General features: G+C 39.7%; 1 protein-coding gene across 1 annotated transcript in view; it reads right to left on the bottom strand.

The window, feature by feature from the left end:
• The window catches only part of RYK (receptor like tyrosine kinase), a 63,693-nt gene that overhangs the window by 35,065 nt on the left and 9,449 nt on the right, over positions 1-19,179 (bottom strand). Inside the window, exons 2-6 of the mRNA XM_076341800.1 lie at positions 10,122-10,243; positions 7,705-7,804; positions 6,388-6,522; positions 4,033-4,089; positions 2,458-2,602 (exon numbers count right to left, since the gene is read on the bottom strand). Of these exons, the coding sequence (XP_076197915.1) occupies positions 2,458-2,602; positions 4,033-4,089; positions 6,388-6,522; positions 7,705-7,804; positions 10,122-10,243 (559 nt within the window). The remainder of the gene's footprint in view (positions 1-2,457; positions 2,603-4,032; positions 4,090-6,387; positions 6,523-7,704; positions 7,805-10,121; positions 10,244-19,179) is intronic.

Raw genomic sequence — 19,179 nt, 5'->3', positions numbered from 1 at the left:
ACAAGCTGCTTCCACACGATCCACTCTCCAGCGAGTTTCCCGGAAAGAAGTGTCCTGGCATGGTCACTGCATTAAACACTGATGCGGAACTTCCAGTTCGTTTTCCTGCTATGGCTGGAAACTCCTTTTGTAACTTGATCACCTACTAGCCCTACAGATTTCTTTGGCTGGCTTCCTGCTGCAAGCAAGTCTGAAAAAGGAATTGTTCTTTTTATGCCTGTTGCAAGTTTGAAAAGCTACCTTTTTGGTTGGCTTCATTCTGTTTTTTTGGTTTAACTTGCTCATGTTTATGAGCTTTCTTAGTTTTCTCACTTGCATACTATGTCAGCTTTTTGAACGATGCCTTCTTGCTTTTAATAACCTCCATTATCCTGCTGTTAAGCCACGCCAAGTTTCTTTGGCACTTTTTCAAGTGCCTTTGATAGGAGGTATGCAAGCATTTGCTCTGAACTTTCAGTACAATGTTCTTAAATAGTCCATGTGCAGCCTGTAAACTCAGCTGCCTGGTTTTAGCTTCTATTTAACAATCTTCGTCATTTTTATTTGGTTCTGGTTTTTGAAATGCTCTGAGCAACAGCAGTGGGTTTTTCAGCCTCTGTTGCTCCTGGGAGGTCGTTAACCCTAATGACGTTATCATCTTTGATTCAGAACCCCTCTACAGCAATGTTTTGAGCTTGTTATTCAAAACCAAAGCAAAAGTTGTTTCTTCTCTCACAAGCTCCTTGACTAGTTGCTAAATCAAGCAGTCAATGATCATATGGAATGCTAGTGCATAACATCAAGGCTCAATTATAACACTGAACCAGTTTCTCAGCTGAGCACTGAAACATCACCTCACAGTCTCTTTGCTGGCTCCTGTGCACGCTGCCCATTCTGAAAATAAAACCCCACAGATCCTGATTTTCAGGCACATTTTGCCTCTCTGTTACACCTTTGCTACCGTACTAGTTGACCAGAGCTCCTACCCAGGAGCCCATCCAAGGTTTTGTCAGGTCAGGCACCTTCAGGCTCATAAAACAAGTCATCACATGGCTCTCTGACGAACTAAATCCCACTATCTGCACAAACTTCACAGAAATTATCAGAAGGCCATATACTGATTTAGAGCAAATTCTTTAATACCTGCAAACCACAGAGTATTAACATTAGATTAATTTTTAGCTTGTATCTCCACAGAAATCAAGTACGATGGAGTGGATGAAAGGAAACTTGATCACACTGCTAGGCTGAGACAGTATCTCAAAAACTTGTAGATGACACTATTTACACACTCTATAAATGTAATGCTTTTCCTTTCTGAATTAAAGCAAGCTGCACATCCTTTAACACCTTCTATTCATTAAAAACCCTCAGTAGACAATTAGGCACAAATGAATTGAGGAAAGCTGACAAGTCATTTGGTTAGATAATCACACACTGAGAATCATAGAATGGTTTGGGTTGGAAAGAACCTTAGAGATCGTCTAGTTCCAACCCCCCTACCATGGACAGGGACACCTTCCACTAGACCAGGTTGCTCAAAGCCCCATCCAACCTGGCCTTGAAACCATTACTAACTACACTGACACCCCCAAAAACCAAGTGGTCTGGGACACCAGAGGAGTAAAGGGTAGAAAGAAAAACAGAAAGAAACACATGAATGGATAGAGGAAGATGAAAAGATAGAGTTACTCTGAGAGGTTGCAGGCAGGAACAGAAACAGTTCAAGGTACCCTTTCAACAGGGGTGACGACCCATGGGCCCAACTGCTTTCCAAAGTATTCAGTTTCAAAACTGCCTGCTTCTGAACAGTTGCATCTGATGCAGCTTGTTCACACTGCCTCAGCAGAGCCTCAGTCCACCTGTTTTATCAGCCTCCCTTCCGCCTTGATGTTTAATCCCCACTCAGCCAACCATATTGCCCTTGGGTTCACGTTACAAGTCCTTTTCACGTGCATGTGCCAATTTGATTTTTCTGGATTGAAAATACATTTCAGAGTGAGCCCATTTTCAGCTTTCTAACCAACCAGTTGTAATACCCAGATTTTATCCTAAGGCCAAAGTGAATACTGGTAAATGAATCAAAATAGAGAAAACTGAAATTCAATCTCCTGTAGAAGTCAGTAAGAAACAAGTATTTTCAGCGTGCCCAGGTATATATCAAGTTTTCCTTCAGTCCTGACAATCCCTGTAGACCTGACTCTGTCCAAATTTCCCCACTGTGTGTCCTCCACAAAACTATTCTGGCAAAAACCCAACAGCTATAACCCTCCTACCCCATAAACAGCAGAGCACCTGCAACTGCTGCCTTTCTGCAGTATAGCACTTACCACAACTCTGCACAGGTAGTAATTGTTACAGCTTGACATCAAGAGCAGAAATTGCAAGCTACTACAGAGTGCTCATTTTGAGACAAGAACTCCCACAAGTCTGGGTAAACATGTCCCAGAAATGCGCTCGAAAAGCTTGAATACATACCTGTCATCCAACTCTATCCTTTTCATGCTGTGGAGGTGCAAGACAGCTAATATTATTGCCACCAGGAATATAACAGCACAGCACACGCCTACACTGATATAAAACACACGGGTTGAAGTGGTGGGAGCTGCATTTACAGGATCAACTGAAATAGAAAGGTGAAAAGTTACTGAACCTTTCTCAAAAAAAGTCCAAACAAAAACCAAAACAAAACAAACAAAACAAAACCAAAAAAACACCCAAACCAACCCCACAAACCACATTTTGTTAGTTCCCAGCAGGCTGACATGTCAGGAGGGTGGTGCTGTTGTCCCCAGATTCACCCCCGGTGCCCTGCCACCCAGGTCTGGCAGAAGCAGGAGCCAACCTGCAGAGGCAGACCATGATAACACCCAGAAGAGCTCCTGCTGCAGCAAAGCAGGGCAGGGCCCAGCAAGCTACCTGACACCTCCATTTATTTACTGGGACACAAGGAAGGTTCCTACTGAAGGATAAAAGCTAGCCAGGAACCTCCTAAAATGGTCTTGTTGGTCCTGCTGGTTCGACCTTGCACAAACCCTCAACCCTCCTCCATGGCTCCCATGCTGCAAACACAGTAGGAGCATGGACAAACCCAGCTTCCAGCTCAGCTAAGCCCCAACACAGCAAGTGGCATAGACTTGCTAGTTGGGGCTGGAAGAGCAGGAGTCACCTGCACACCAGGACACACACTAACGCAGTAAATAAAATGAGACTAATACCTAGGTGCAGTGAGATAGTGGTGCTTACTCACTGACCAAATGTGCCAGAGCACACAACTTCAGCTTCTCCTCCTGATTTTAGGGTATGATGGGTGTATTACAGCCCCCTGACCTGAATCTTAATGCAGCAGTGTTAACAGGGCAGTTAATCCTCTTTCTCAAAGAATCTCAACTGTGGTGAGTTTTAGGGCAAAATTCTGCAGTTGCACCTTGGCAGCAGAGGGCTGTCTGCTGCACTGGCCTTCAACAAGGTGCAACAAGGGCAGAGGAATTGGAGGCAGGAAGAGGCAGTAGCCCCAGCCATCCCCAATTTTAAATCACGCATCGTGGAGAACAATTGCCCTGGAAGAGACAGCGGGTGGTAAAGAGAAAACTGAGCAATGCACTCCACTGCTTTCCAAAAGCATTTTGGCAAAAACGTTTCTATTTTGAGTACTACAGAGGCTGAGCAGAGTCAGTCGATGGTATTTCCAGCTAGAAGAGGACTGAGTAAAAGAAACTACCTCATTCTATTCATTCAATACTGACAAGTTAAAACAGCAAACCAGATAGGTCCTAAAGTTAAGAAAATAGATCAGAGTCAGGTACAGAAACCAGAGTCCCTAAGACATGATAAAAAAGGTTGCTAGGAGATTTGAGATAGGGTTTTCTCCCTCTTCGCTAGTATATATTCCCAGTTAAAATAAATAATTACTAAAAAAACCCACTAAAATACTAGGTGTACTACAGGCTACCTTGGGAGTGCTTTCATAGGGAAAGCTGTGGAAACAGAAAGAACATCACAAGTTTTTCATTTTTTACACCCGAAGTAAGCTGTACACTCAGAATCACTTACAGATAGCCTTGCTGCTGTTTTTATCAGACATTGGAGATTTTATTTCTGGTTCAAGCTCTAAAGAGATGAAAGAAAACCATTAAGTTTGGTATACATTTATTATTGTAGCCCTTCACAGGAAGTCAATTGCCTTATTTATGGAAAAACAAATCTGCTTTCCCAAACAGGTGAGCTGACTTAAGGACTATAGTTATCTCTAGATTTCCATTTTAAATACCTAACCACTGTATAATAAAAATCACACTTAAGACACATGGGTCAGAGATATTTCACCACTGATACACGTCCATTGAGGCCATGCTTGAACCCACTGAATCTACCTACCTCAAAAACCCCTCCGGCTTGTCCACCAAAGTCCAAAGCAGCAGACAGTAGAAAGAGGAGGTGCAGAGTATGTGAGTGTATGCTAAGACACTAAACAACAAAGACCTCACAGAATCAGTTACTATAAGATAGAAAATAATTTCTTGACTGTTCGATCAATACTATCTTGACCTTTTGGAAGAAATTCTGGCTCCAGTCTAATGCTACTCATCCTAGGAAGAAGTCAGAGATGCAGCCATGGGCACTGTGCCTTCTCAGCTGGTGCTACAGTCATGAGTGTTTTAAAACTGAAGGATGAAAAAGGTAGTGCCTGTTTAAATACTTATAAATATGGAACAAAAGGCACAAGGACAATATTCAGGTTTGTGTGTGAAAGTACTCCTTTAGAAAGGGAATAAGTCTTCATTAAGCTTACTGTGAGTCTGGTCACTAAGAGGAGCAGTGCAAACCAAGGGAATGCAGGCTGTGGAGATGACTTCAGATGAACCTCACTGAAGATTCGCACACAGTTAAGGCAGTATTATGGATTTCTGTGGCTGCAAAGGCGCAGTCCCACTTGCACATCCCCCTTCCTGCTCCCAGCTGTGAAGAGCTGCTTCCTTCCTAGCACAGCCCCTTCTGACTCCTTGGTAAGCCAGTTCAGCCTGATAAACTCGTGAAAAAGTAATCTGGGGGAGGGAAAAATCTGAGAGTTTCTTTTTTTTTTTCTTTCCCCTTTTTTAAACTTTAGGAGGAACTATTACAAATGCCTTGAGCAAAACCGCTAGCAAGTTCCTGCATATTTTTAACTTATGCACTAAATTAAATCAGAAATCCCTGGATGCTCTATACCAATCAACACACATCAAAAAAAGTCACTGACATTTTTATGAACCCACAGAAACATGATCTTTATAAGAATCACTTCTGCATAACGTAGGAAGTGGCTCTATCTCACACACCCAGATAACTGTGTGGTGCTTATGGAAACCTCCTCTGCACATTCAGCAGCTCAATAAGCTATGAATACACAAGCAATGCTGACATCCCCACTTACAACATTTGAAAAAGTACCTAAGAAAAGATGAAATAAAAGGTAAAAATGTCTTTCCTTCAAAACATTCTCAGCCAGACCTCCATTTTCACTAGAAAAAGAGATACACCTCAAATTAAGAATGATCTTCCCGTAACATCAATGCAAGGAACATGAGTATCACATCATTACGTGCTAAAAAGCCACGCTAGCTCTTTCACCTACACCTTCCAGAAGTTCATCCTTAGACATTCATACTCAAGAGAAGCGGCAAACTCCCCTCTGAAAAGCCAACTACTGTCTTCAAAGGCTTCAAGTAAACTGAACAGTGCCAGGAGGAGCATGTAAATAGAGAGGTGGCCATCCTCAAACGCTGCCTGAGAACAGGACACCACCGCCATTTTTAAGGAGGGTACAGTTCTTGGGATTCTCCAAAATAATTTTCTTCTGATGCCTATGAAAATACTAGGAAGCAGCAACAGGAGATAGTAACAATCCAAGAATAAATTGTGTTTGCAGATTCCCAAGTCAAAACACAGAAGAGTCGATCTGGGATTTCTGAAGTCTGCATTATCTACCAAGATCATTTTGTACTCCAAGTCTGAAAGACTAACACCTGCTTACATTCACTAAATAGCCAATTTTATACAATTTATAAACTAAATAGATTTTGTTGGTAATTCTTAGAACAATTTGAATATTCAGAGTGCTGCAGTTTTGAGGAAACTAGTTTCTTCCTTCCAAGCACAACAGAGAAAATGCTTTTTGCTATATATGTAAAAATGTCAGTCAATGCAGCATAACACTTGGGGAATTTGTTCATCCATCAGCTTCTGCTTTTACCAAAAGACCCCATTCGTCTCTGAAAGGCAAAATTTTACCTGTTTTTTTCCCTATCCTCTCCAACATTCACTCTTGGAATGTGTTACTCATGTCCTGGATCATAAACCTTCCCACTCCTTTTTCCTATCATACTTTAACACTAAAAGCTTGTTAATATTTGAAACTTAATGTCTTACTTCTGTAGCACATTTTCCTTCGTTTGAAATTTAAAACTGTGATGTTTTTTGATGAATTTATTGTCAAGTTGAGCTGCATTAGTATTGTGACCTCAGAGTCAAATCTGCCAGTGCAGGAGAGTTCGACACGAAACACTGCAAACAGACAACAAATAGGGACTACAGTTAAGTTCGAGCACTTTTCAGACATTGTGGTGAAAGAATATTTAAATGATAAAGGTCTTTTTAAATGATGTTTATAATGTACATTTTTAAAGAACTTGCTATTAAGAAATGCTACTTTAGCCTTCATGCCTTGTAATTTCAGACAACTATTAAAGCATTAAAGGGCATAGATTTTAAATGAATTTATGTGAGTTATATTAAAAGTTTACAGATTACTAAAATTGTATCTGTGGATAAGTGACCATTAGCCATCCATTAGCTTTGGAGTTAAAGCGCTGTCACAAGAGAAACCTGTTATCACAGAAAACCAGAAAACTTAGTTTTCCTCATTGCTTTTGCAAATGCTATGAAAGCTAGCTTTTTTCCACAACTGTTAAGTTTAAATATTTTGGTCTCTGCAAATCTGACTGGAATCAAGCTTAAACTAGTATGACATTATTTACTTTCTGGCTTATATACCAGTATTATTTATGCCAACAGAGCAGACACAACAAGCCTAATTCCCTAGTGTCTGCTTTCACAAAAAAGTTGTACAAAACCGAAACATCAATATATATTTTATTGCCCTTTGAATATCTAACAGAGTACAAGGAACCATAGTTGAATGAGAAAGGCATGATGATCACTTGCACATTTCCTGAAACAAAATTGTTTCTAGTATAAATTCTATGGGGGAGCTAATACATATTCAAAATAGTTTTCTCAGTTTTAAAACTTACCATAAACACTTTAATCTATTAACAACTCCCACACATCTTGAAATGTCATCTCTGTAGGCTAGAGAAATTAAAAGGCATGGATTTTAAAATCCATGCAGTTGCTAATGATTATTGTTGAAAGGGAACAGAAACCTTGTGTGTGTACATTCACATAAAAATGTCACATTTCCTTTCCAGGAAAATCTGTATCCTCTGCTAAACAAGGGGGGGGAAAAAAAAAAATATTACTCTCAGACTAATAGTCTCAATCTATAATACACTTTTTTTAGCAATGTCATAACTGTTGCAGAAAGCCTGTAAACATATTAAGCTTAATAGAGAAAGATTACGCTCTTAAGCAACACTACACATATTTTGGAAAAAACAAAGTACCACCAGAAAGCATTATTAGTATCAGCACTAGCTGTGCACTTTCAGGGGGTGGGAGGTTTACCTGAAAGGGTGCGAGGAACTTCTCCTTGTAGAGAAATGTTGGCCTGGGGCATAGCCATAGCCATGGGATTATCTACCTGAAATCCCAGTTTATACTCAACCTGTAACAATAGTTAGAAGATGGAAAACACATAAGAAATCTCTACAGTAGTAAAAAGAAATGCTACATACCTTTTCATAATTCTTCTTGAAATTAAAAAACCCTGTATCTTATTTTCAAAGAATGCTGGTGATTTTAGGTGCCCAAATTCAAGGTTTCTTATATGAAGTCTAAATATCAGACTTTTGTGACAGTTCAAATTAAGAAAGCCAAAATAGAAGCCACTCTTGAAATAATTCTTGAAAATTTGGGGCAGAATTTAAAGTGCTGTATTACAAAAAAAAAAAAAACCAAAACACCACAAGCCTCACTTACTGATACTTTTAAACTTACTTTTTCAAAAGCCAGTTTGTTAAAACCATAGGAATTCAAAAAATTCCCCTTCCTCTAGTCCATTTTATAAACTACACAGCCAAAATTGCTTACAGTTTATTCAACTATAGTCAAGATTTTGTTTCCACTTAAGAAGCTGATTCTGCAAATATTCATTCAAAAAAGTACAGGACCTATTGTAACTGAGTCATAAGCTCCTGTTGGAAATTCATCCTATCCCTCCACACTCAGTTGAATGAATTTCTTTTGACTTTGTTTGCCCCATTAGCTCCCCCCCCCCCCCCTTTTCTAAAACATAATAGGAAGCATTTATATTATCAATTTATTTTTCAGTCAAGATGCCAAGGGTAGAAACATCACAGTTTCTGAGTTCCTATAAACTGCACTACACCCATCCTATAAAGTTAGCACAGAAGATGCTGAGTGGTGCAGTCACAGTAATGGAAGCTCAAGAATTCCTATTCAAAATTCAGACAGGCCCAAGGAAACTTGGGCAGGGACAGTGATGCAGGTAGCTCATAGCTGAAGTTGTAATAACAGGGAAACTCCTTCAAAGGTCCTATTCAAATAGCAAGTGACTGAACTGCCTGTGAAGGTGGAATGCAATATCAAGCAGAAGGGCTGGCTTGCACTGTACCCAACACCGTTGCAGGCCAAAATTCACATCTTGTAAGAAGTTACACCTCAAAGGGAAGAACACTGGCAGAAGGAATCTTCCGAAATTGCATTGGTGGAGTTGTTAAATATTACTGTTCCTACTGCAGTCTTTCCTACTTAAGGACAGAAGAATAACCATTGCTCAAGTTTAAAAAAAAAAAGAAAAGAACATCTGGCAGAGACTAAACAGATCATTTCATATACAAAAATAAATTGTTAAGTAACTGGAAATCCTTCAAAATGTAAGAGCATATGCAATCTTTATGACAGCTGTTGCTGCATGCTCCAGCCATGGTGATTAAGTGAAATAAAAATCCTTTTCCATTTAATCAGTGCTCAGTAATAACACACTAGATGCTACTTTTATAGGTTCTTCGCGTCTCCAAACATATGTTTCTAGAAATCTCTAAAACACAATTGCTCTACATTTGATTTCTAGAGGCTTCAGTTCATGGCTGCCCCTTCTGTGCGTTCAATGCACCACCAGAAGAGATTCCACAGCCAATAGCTTCTATATGTACATGTAGCTTGCCAGAAGCAAGAAGTATAAAATACTTCAAAAGAAGTGCTTAACTGTTCTAAAACAAGAAAGGAACAGTTTGGATATGTATCTGTTCTGGTTTCGGCTGGGATAGAGTTAATTTCCTTCCTAGCAGCTGGTACAGTGCTGTGCTTTGGATTTAGGATGAGATCAATGTTGATAACACACCAATGTTTAGTAGTTGCTAGGTAATGCTTACACTAGTCAAGGACTTTTCAGCTTCCCATGCTCTACCGACTGAGAAGGCTGGAGGTGCACAAGAAGCTGGAAGGGGGCACAGCCAGGACAGCTGACCCAAACTGGCCAAAGGGATATTCCATACCATGTGACATCATGCTCAGTACATAAACTGGGGGAAAGCTGGCCGGGGGGGCTGTTGCTCGGGGACTGGCTGGGCATTGGTCGGCGGGTGGTGAGCAACTGCACTGTGCATCACTTACTTTGTATATTCCATTATTATTATTATTTTATTTCAATTATTAAACTGTTTTTATCTCAACCCACGAGTTTTCTCACTTTTACTCTTCCGATTCTCTCCCGCATCCCACCTGGGGGGGGAGGGGGGGGAAGTGAGTGAGTGGCTGTGTGGTGCTCAGTTGCCAGCTGAGGTTAAACCACAACAGTATCATCTTAACTTACTGCCTGCAATCATATAAATAATTCTTTTGCACTTAACATATGCTAATTTTTGCAAAGAAAAAAAAACATTCAATTGTAATAGTGGGTATTCACTAAGCAATACAGATCATGTATCAAGTACTCAAACACAGAAGTTATGCCTGCTTACCTTGGATTTAGCATGCCAGCTGAAGTGAAGATTGTTGGTCTCGCTGGGTATTAAGAGATTGAAGGACAACGCGTAGTAATTAACCACATCATTCCTCACGTAAGACAACTCCGCATCAAGACCTGTAATGAGACAGAAGAGAGTAAGTCAGGGAGGAACAGGACCAGCAGTAACACACCGGAACAAACAACTCCCAGTTCCACCAGCTCCACTTGTATTTGAATGTTTAAGCAAATACTTCCTCAAGTCCATAAATTCAATTGCAGGTTTGGAGATTAACGCTCATGCACGTCAGCATTAACAAGACTGCTTCAAATTCTTACAAAGCAACAATTTCAGAGAGATGCCGCAGCCTAATAAACAGGTAAAAGTTGGAATGTAATGGAAGGAAATATGACTTGTCATACAATCCTCCAAAAGAGTCATTACAGACTCTCCTGAATGTACTCCTGTCTGCTTCTGGGAATCACAGGTCCAGTTCTGCTCTTATTTACAACTGAGTACACTCAAAACAAACTGCTTTGGATTATCAGCTCATTAACTGCAGGTAATTCTTCCTGGAATAGCTCATTTCTTCAGCTGAGACACATAAGCACTAAGAAATTAACATCAAGGTAATTAGATCATAACACAAAGCACATAATGAGAGGAGGAATGACATTTGTATACCAAGTAATACTAATATTTTTTGTCTACCCTTTGCTTTCTGGACTTTTAAATAAACCTAGATAATTGAAAGACCCACAAAACTATTTACTACAGAGCACTAAGATGCATTTCCCTAAGTAGATGCATACTCCTAATATTAAATACTGATATTAAATACTGAAGCTGCCGTTATCTTTTGCAGCACACATTCCAAGGTCACACTGAATACAGAGTAGGACCCTACAAGCTTGCCCTGGGTGTCATTAGCAATTAGCAGTAAAGTAAGCACTACAAGTTAACCCCCTTCCATACAGCTGTAAAATTAATCCCAGCTCCATATCCTCAGGACAAAACCATACTGTATTTGTAATCAGTACCATTTTGTCTTGTCTCATACAGCTTTTCCTCCATTGCTCCCAGTTAAACACTATCCAGGCTCAGCAATATATTGACATGCTAAAAGAACAACGGGGCAAATCAGACACAGGTGCATGCTCCAAGCATGATCTACACAGAGGGAACTGGGTTCAATTAAAGTATTCACAGTACAATTGGGAACGTAAATAATAGAGTTATTTTTATTATGGCTAGAAAGTCAAGAAAACTGGAGAGGCTGTGACTCCAAGATGACAGCATTTAAGGCATCCTGAAGTTATTCTAAGAATCTAGGGAATCATGAAAGGGTGGTGGTGGTTTTTTTTTTTTAAGAAAGAAAAAAAACTCTGAAGATAACTATTGAACTGTGTAGACAAGCTGCATTTGAAAAAAGGGAGAACTAGCTTGAGAGAAATAATTCCTCCTACTTAGTGCAAAAACTGGGCACAGATCAGTACAAAGTGATAAGCATTCTCTTATTCCAGAACTTGATTTAATCCACCTTGTTTTCACAAGATATAGAAACGCAGCCAAGACATTCCTCTTCATTCTTATTGCTGCTAACCACTTTTACTCCCTGCTGGCTCATTAGTGTCCTGAAACTTAATCAAAACTCAAGAGTATATAATCACAGATACTGGGGGGTGGCAAGGGGGAGAACCCTAGAGACTGGATGCATGAAAAGAATCAACAGAACAGAGTAGTCCCAGGGAGAAATACTCTCAGACAAGATCTTGAACGGAAAAAGATGCAGGTGATGCCTTAAGTGCTGAATGTAATCAGCCTGAGACAGTATATAAAAAAGTTAAACCTTTCTTCTCCAATTTGTCCATATTTCCACTCAATAATAAATGGCAAATGCAAAAGCATATCCATCAGTAAAACAGGGAGGAGGGGGAAGCACACACACACCTTGAAACAAAATAAAATTTTGAAAGTACATAAAAGAAACAGCAAACTTCCAAAATAGCTTGCCCAGATAATTTTTACATGTGTACATGTTCATACATGAAATCTACCTCAGATTTAGAAAACATGGAAGGAGTGTGGAGAATAGCTCACAACTATCAGACACGTGCCATTAGATCCAATCAAGAAGATGGGAAGCTTTATGGGCATAAACTTACTAAAAAAAGTATTCATATCAAACCCAGCAAGTACAAGTTATTAAAAAAAAAAATTAGGAGGACAAAAGGATTAGCAAGTGAAACAATGAAATTGGAGCAATGAAAATGCTTTTGGAATAAACAAAACCTTCACTTGCTGATAATTGATCACACCAGCGATTAGAGGTTCACAAAAACAAGATTTCAGAACTTGTAACACCATGAGATTTTCAAGGTGATAATCCTTGATGTAATACAAACTTTGTAGAGAAACTGGTCATAGAAATCAAATGGGTACACAGCAATAAAATTGCCTGTGTTATAAAAACTGGCCTTTATGAAAGTAATGTAAAAGGCAATCCTAATTGAAGCTGTCAAGCATAAATATCTTGATGTGCAATATCTAAAAGGTGTACAAAACTAAATTACCCTACAGAAGATCAATCAAATCTTTAAGCTTTAACAGTGGTACAACACTGAGTACTTTGATTATATAGACCACTAATGTTTTAATGCCTGTACTGCCATAAAAAGCTACACACTAACAGGCGATACTAATTATATGAATTTCAACAGCATCATGTAAGAGCAGCATGAGAATCAATGTCAAGTTTCATTGCTTCAAAAAATTATGCTCTCATTAAAAGACTGGCATATAAAAATAATTTAAGAGGTTTTGTAGTATAGCTCTTAACTCATAAAAAAGGCAGAAGATTGCCTGGCTTAGTATCCCATTTCTATCAGGGGTCTACAGAAAATGCCTAGGAAAGAATATAGAACCGAAGTAAATACACAGTGACACTTTGCCAATAGATCCTCTGTGCTTCTAGTGTTTGTGGATCACAAACTTCCTAAACTAACAGGCAGTATCTTCCAACAGCTTCCCGTTAGATTTTTTTTTTCCTTCTATGAATTTAGATAAATGCTTTCTCAAACCCTGGAAACTGATAAATACGTACTTGGGGAAATGTTAGTGTTTCAATACTGCATGGTATTTTTTCCTTTTTAGTTTATCAACAATTAAAACATTTCCTCTATAGCACATCTTTTCCCATCAACAAACTACAGACAAAATTCAATTTGCCATGCACAGCTACAAACCTGTGTCCACACCAGACAAGCAAGCTCCCATCTCCCTACCTCCAATCCGCCACTGTACAGTTTTGCTTCCGGGCTATCCTTCCATTCCTAATTTTTCATCCCTTTGCTGCCTCCCCCACCTCAATCCTGAATTCCTGAAGCACCTTGTCTAAATAATTGATCTCAATCAGGCCAGCAAAACACATAAAAAATTGCAGTTGAACCTGCCAGTCAAAAAAAGCACCTTTCCTGTGCTCCGGGCAGGCATCCAGGCAGGAAGGTGTGTTCTGCCCAACAAAAAGGAGCCCAGGTGCCAACTACCAGCAATGCCGGGAGCCACACGACATGATGTGTCAGAATGACGCAGGGCACTGCAGCAAACAGTGGTGGAAGCCAGAGCCGTAGCTCACCGATCGGTTGCGTGATCTCAGTATTCTTGATGCAGGCTGCCATCGCTTCGGTCACTGCATTCCTGGACTTCCTCTGTTTTGTGACTCTTCTGCTTAGAGGAAGAGAAAATTTCCCTATACCCAGAGAAATTGGCTGGGCAATGCTGCAGCACCGTGTGTGCTCAAGAGCTCCACGGCGGGTGGACTCCAGACTTCTATGGTTGGTAGATTTTAGCCAAGATAAGGTATGCTTTTCTCAACGCCACATGGGTTGCACAGGTTAAGTTCTCACCAAGAAAAACCACGGCACAGCCTGCCATGCTCCAACAGCCCTGCACTGCTGAAGACAGAGGACGAGGATGCCACTGCAAACACACTGGGCAGATCGCATCCAACACCTCTCTTCCCACAAGTTCAGATCAAGAGGACAACGATCAGCCTCGGTGAAATGTCAAACAGGTTCGGTTATGTTCAGTGAATACTGGTGGTGAGCTACCTCTATTCAATCAGATACTTTGTTCCTTGTTATCTACACACCTTTTTACACACAACAAAGTGGTGCCTCCTCACTGCTTAGATTTCCAGACTGATTAAGTGCTGTTATTAACTCTCTCTGAAGTAGACATTAAAAATCGTTAAGGAATTTGCAGAAAACACTTTAGGCTTCATTACCATGACAGTTTAAGTCTAACTCAGAATTGCTTTAATTCTGCATTTCACCTTTTTTCTTCAGACGTGCATACTTACACCTGCCTTGCAATGTTCCTTATTTAAACCTTCAGCAAGCCAAGTTCAAGGAGCAAGCTGGCACTAGGCGGGGAGAAAAAAAAGTGGGGGAACACTCCTCAGTCAGTTTAACTCCCTGAATTAGTGAGGATGGTCAGGAGCATCCTCAATGGAGGATATGGAGGGCAAGACTGCAGCAGCACTAACTAGATGGATCTCATACTGAAATAGTAGTTACCTTATCCAGGTAGTCTATGCTTTTTTTCAAAGCATGCTTTGGGCATAGGTAGCTTCGAAAGATGGTATCAAATTAAGCAAGTCACTGTCAATACACAGCCTAAACCAACGACCTCAATTTTTTACTTTTTTTAAAATGTGTAAGTCTCTTTCAAATACAGGAGCAGCGTAAGGTATAATTAGCCTATGTAGCAGGTTGCTGAGGAAAAGAAGATAGAAACAAGGTTTGTTTTGCCAATTGTTTCAGATTTCAAGAATGCTTAGTAAACTACTAAACTACTACACTAAAACCTACTGACTGGTAGAGGGGGAGGGAAAATGTAAATCTGCAAGATGTCGGGTTCCTCCTAAGGTGTTGAACACTTCCACCACCTTGCACTTTAAGTAGGGCAAATAGACCAGCATCCTGGAACAAACCCAAATTGGTATGTAATGTTTTATGTCATATTTGGAATGATAAAAGGAGAAAATGGGTGGCTCTAGAAGAAAAACACAGATGCATTACAAACAGCTAGAGAAAATGGGCAGTTCTTCAATAATAATTTTCTAGGCAAAGCAGTAAAACATAAAGAAAGGGGCGGAGAACCCCACAAAGAAATACCAAAAAATTGTTGGGTTACATAAACTGCAGAGGAGGAAAAGAAGCTTTTCAGAAATGCTTCTATTGGTTTAAGCAGTATATTGGTGATCAACAATGAACAGTTTTAAAACATAGGCTACAGTTTTGCTTTGGCAAGCCTCCTTAAATAAGTCCATATGCAGACAATGCAGGATCTAGTTTCTCATTACTTGGACTTGACTAACCTACACCAACCCACGTGAAAACAGTAAGACCAATGCTTTGCTTTGATTTCAAGGCAAAAACGCCACCCTTTTACCCAGGCAACCCCTAAATCTCATTATTAACTTTTACATCTTTGTACCTCCCACCCTTGGGTGCAAACTTGAAAGAATAAATTAAAGTTGAACACAAACAAAAAGGTAAATTTAAGCAGCACCATAGAGAAAGTCTGTCATTCTTTGCACTGTTTAACATAACAAAACATCTGAAGAAGCTCAGAAAGGAAGGGGAGAGGCCTATTTTCATTCCCAAAGGCAAAAGATGCTGAGCAGCCTTTGTGTTCATGACAAAATTGGATCATGTCAGTCTAGCAGTCTAACAAAACACTTCTTTTCAAATGCCCTTGTGTAAATGCAGTCTAGCTTCAACTCTTTTTTTTTCCTTTTTAAGCAGAATATACAAAAGAAACTAGCCGCTATCAGCATGGGAAAAATTAGATTTTATTCTTATGAATCAAATCTATCCTACAACATGCACTAGTAGTAACACATTCTTCTTAAAGACAACAGTATTTAGGCATCTGTTACCCCAGGTTACAGACTTCAAATCATCATAATTCTGGAAGATTATGTCTAAAAATCAAGAATGAATGTGCAATGTAAGAGTTAGATTAGATTGCTCTTACTGAAATACTGCTTGCTGCAATATGAATATTAGCTCTAGTCTAATAGCAATCTGCTAACGATAGCTGACATAATTGGCTCTCCCAGCTGCCTACCCAACTTTCTGGTAGATTCCTGTCTGTGTACAGAAATGACTGAAATTAGTGCCTGTTTTCTTCATACACTGGTCTGTAATTTGTGTTTCTTCATAAGCAGCTGAGAAATCTCTGCAGTGTGACATCAAACCACTACAGCCCTCACAAAGCAAGCCACTCCTGCTCCTGACTTACCGCCACTGAAATACATTAACTGAGAAGAGTTACACAGTTAAACAAGTTATTATCTTTATAGAAACATTCCATTTGTTCAGAGGTTTACATGAACAAGAACGTTCTCCAGAGAACGATGCCTCCACTCCTGAGCAGCTCATCTGGGTTAACTCTCTGGCCAGACCAGAAGCTTCCGCTCCAGGGTGAACATCTACGTGAAAGAATATGAACCTCAAGCTTCAACATCCCTTCAGACCATCCACTTCCCAAGTCTGTGCAACCTACTCCATAAACACACAGGATTGTCCCAGCACTGGACAATTTAACTTGTTGAAGAAAGATTTTTTTTCCTTCCATTTTCCTTTCATTAGAAGTGCACCATAAGTCTGAAACACTGACTTTAAATCCTTAACTTTCCTTTTTTTGCAACAGGTTCTGCAAATGCACGCTGGAAAGACTCTGCTATTTTCATACCATCAGCCTAAGCACAAGGAAATGTGGCTGAAGAATTAAAAATCAGCTCTTGACTACTGAAACGTGTTTTTTCAGGGTAGAAAGAACACTTTTCCAGAGCAAGCCTTCTTAGTTTGAATGTATTTAATTAGTTCACTTCAACAATCAGCTTACACAGGGCTGAAACTACAACTGGGAGTTAAAAAAAGAGGAAATCAAATACAAGCTGATCCACATGGATCAATTTCATTTAGAAAATAGCAAACTAATGGAAATGTAATACTAAGCATCTGAATATATATACACATACACTAAAAACTTCTTATATCCTATTTGTACATATCTACTATATACAACAATGAAAGTGAACTTTCCTTTAATAAAACAAGTAACAGATTATAGCCTTCTACTTGCATTTTTACTTAAGTTTTCCACAACGCTACAGTCTGCCAGTTATAGCTGTTGGTCAGGAATTTAGGCTGAAATACTTGCTTTTAAACATCTTACAGGCCATGAGTCTCTGGAAAAAGATGACTGATGAAAAATATCACAGGAAAAAAAAGTTAAATCTTAAGTAACATGGAGACGATGAAGAAAAGAGCTTTTCACTCTCTAACACAGGTGCCAGAGAACATCAAAGGACATTGTTCAGTGTCAAGCTTGAAAGACAAATCAGCAGGCACAAATCCATCAATACTCACTAACACACTTTCTACCTTTTGCTTACAAACATTTCTTCCCTGGCTGCTGAATAGTCCTTCTGCTCATCATCCACACGACACTTAGAAAAAAAAAAACAAGAGAAAAGAATCCCCCATTTTGGGGGGCAACTTCCTACCTCTACATGAAGTTCTTCATTACCTACATGCATCTATTTCACCAAAGAGCTCTCCAACCCACTTTTCTACACTTCAGTCTATGCTTTGCTAGAAAGAAGTGTCTTATAATCCAGTACCATAGACCTTGGGGGAAAAAAAACCCCACAGTATCAAGTCCATGGAAAACAGACTAGAAATAAAGTCACAGGTTGACACATCACCAAAGCATACTGAAACATGCAAACCCTTTGTGGAATTGCTTAACATTAGCTTGTTAACATAACACACACTGATTGGCGAGGCCCCAGAATTAAATTCATTATCACCTCCATGGAAAATCTCTCCTACCAGAGACTGATACCTCACTGCAAATAGCACAGTTGCTTTGCAAACTCACCTAACTCTGCCCAGTGGTAGCAGAGAGCATATGGACTGTGGTTATTTACACAAATGCCTTTGCTACCTGTGCAGTTAACTTTTCACAAGCTGGAGATGGAAAACAATATGTAAGGCATTCAATGTGAGGAAATACTCAACATAACTTCAAGGCAATGATTGCATCCCTGAAAACCAACCAAGACTCCCTAGCAGGGAATATTAGTAGGAAACTTCCCAACATCTAGCACACAGGAGGAAAAACTCTTAGCTGAGAGCTCTCATTAAATCCTCGTGAATCTTCACTGACAGATCACCCACAATTCACCTTATTGATGCTGTTAAACAGAATTTGCAAGTTCAACACCACAGGCAAACAGGATTTTTCTCACTGAAAGGTCTTTGTGAAAGTCACAGAGTAGACCTCTTCCCTTCTATGGGAAGAAGCTTCCCCCCAGGAGATGGCACCTGCTGAAGTGAAAGCATATGGCAATATTTAACTCAATCCATACCAAAAGGAAGACATTAATTGTTCCTAGGACCCAACTGCTTACCCTTTTGTCTTTGAACAACACCAACAATTACATTTCAACAGCCTGCCTGCTTATTCTTCTCTCCTTCACCTACAGAAAAATCTTCATTTTTCTGATAGGTAGGATATAAAGGCAGCCATGAAAACGATTAGAAGATGACACACTCCTTAATGGGGAGGGGAAAAAAAAAAAGAAAACAAACCAACAACACATATCTTACCTCAGAGCAGAATACAAGTAAACTCTGCTCCTGAGAACACCTTCTAAATTGAATTTGCCCATTTGAAACTTAAAAAAAAAAAACCCTAGTAAAACTCCCAACAAAGCCAGCAGTCACTTTGCTATTAATAGCAAGAACAGTGCATGCGAGTCACCTGAAGGGCCAATTCCAAAGGAAGGATGCAGTAGAGATGCATGAGACAGATACTTGAAGGCAGAGGAAAACTAGTGCCAGTGACCTACACAGCGGGCAAGGGGACAGATGGGAATAGGAATGGTGCAGGTACAGGGTTGGAGGCGACTGAAAGGGAACTGTATAATATAAAAGTATAAAGCTAACTTTAATAAGCAAATTAAACAACTTTATTCTTAGCACACAGAATAGGT

Source organism: Aptenodytes patagonicus, chromosome 6 (assembly GCF_965638725.1).
Source record: "Aptenodytes patagonicus chromosome 6, bAptPat1.pri.cur, whole genome shotgun sequence".
Classification (NCBI taxonomy): Eukaryota; Metazoa; Chordata; class Aves; order Sphenisciformes; family Spheniscidae; genus Aptenodytes; species Aptenodytes patagonicus.
This window is presented reverse-complemented; position numbering and strand designations above follow the sequence as displayed.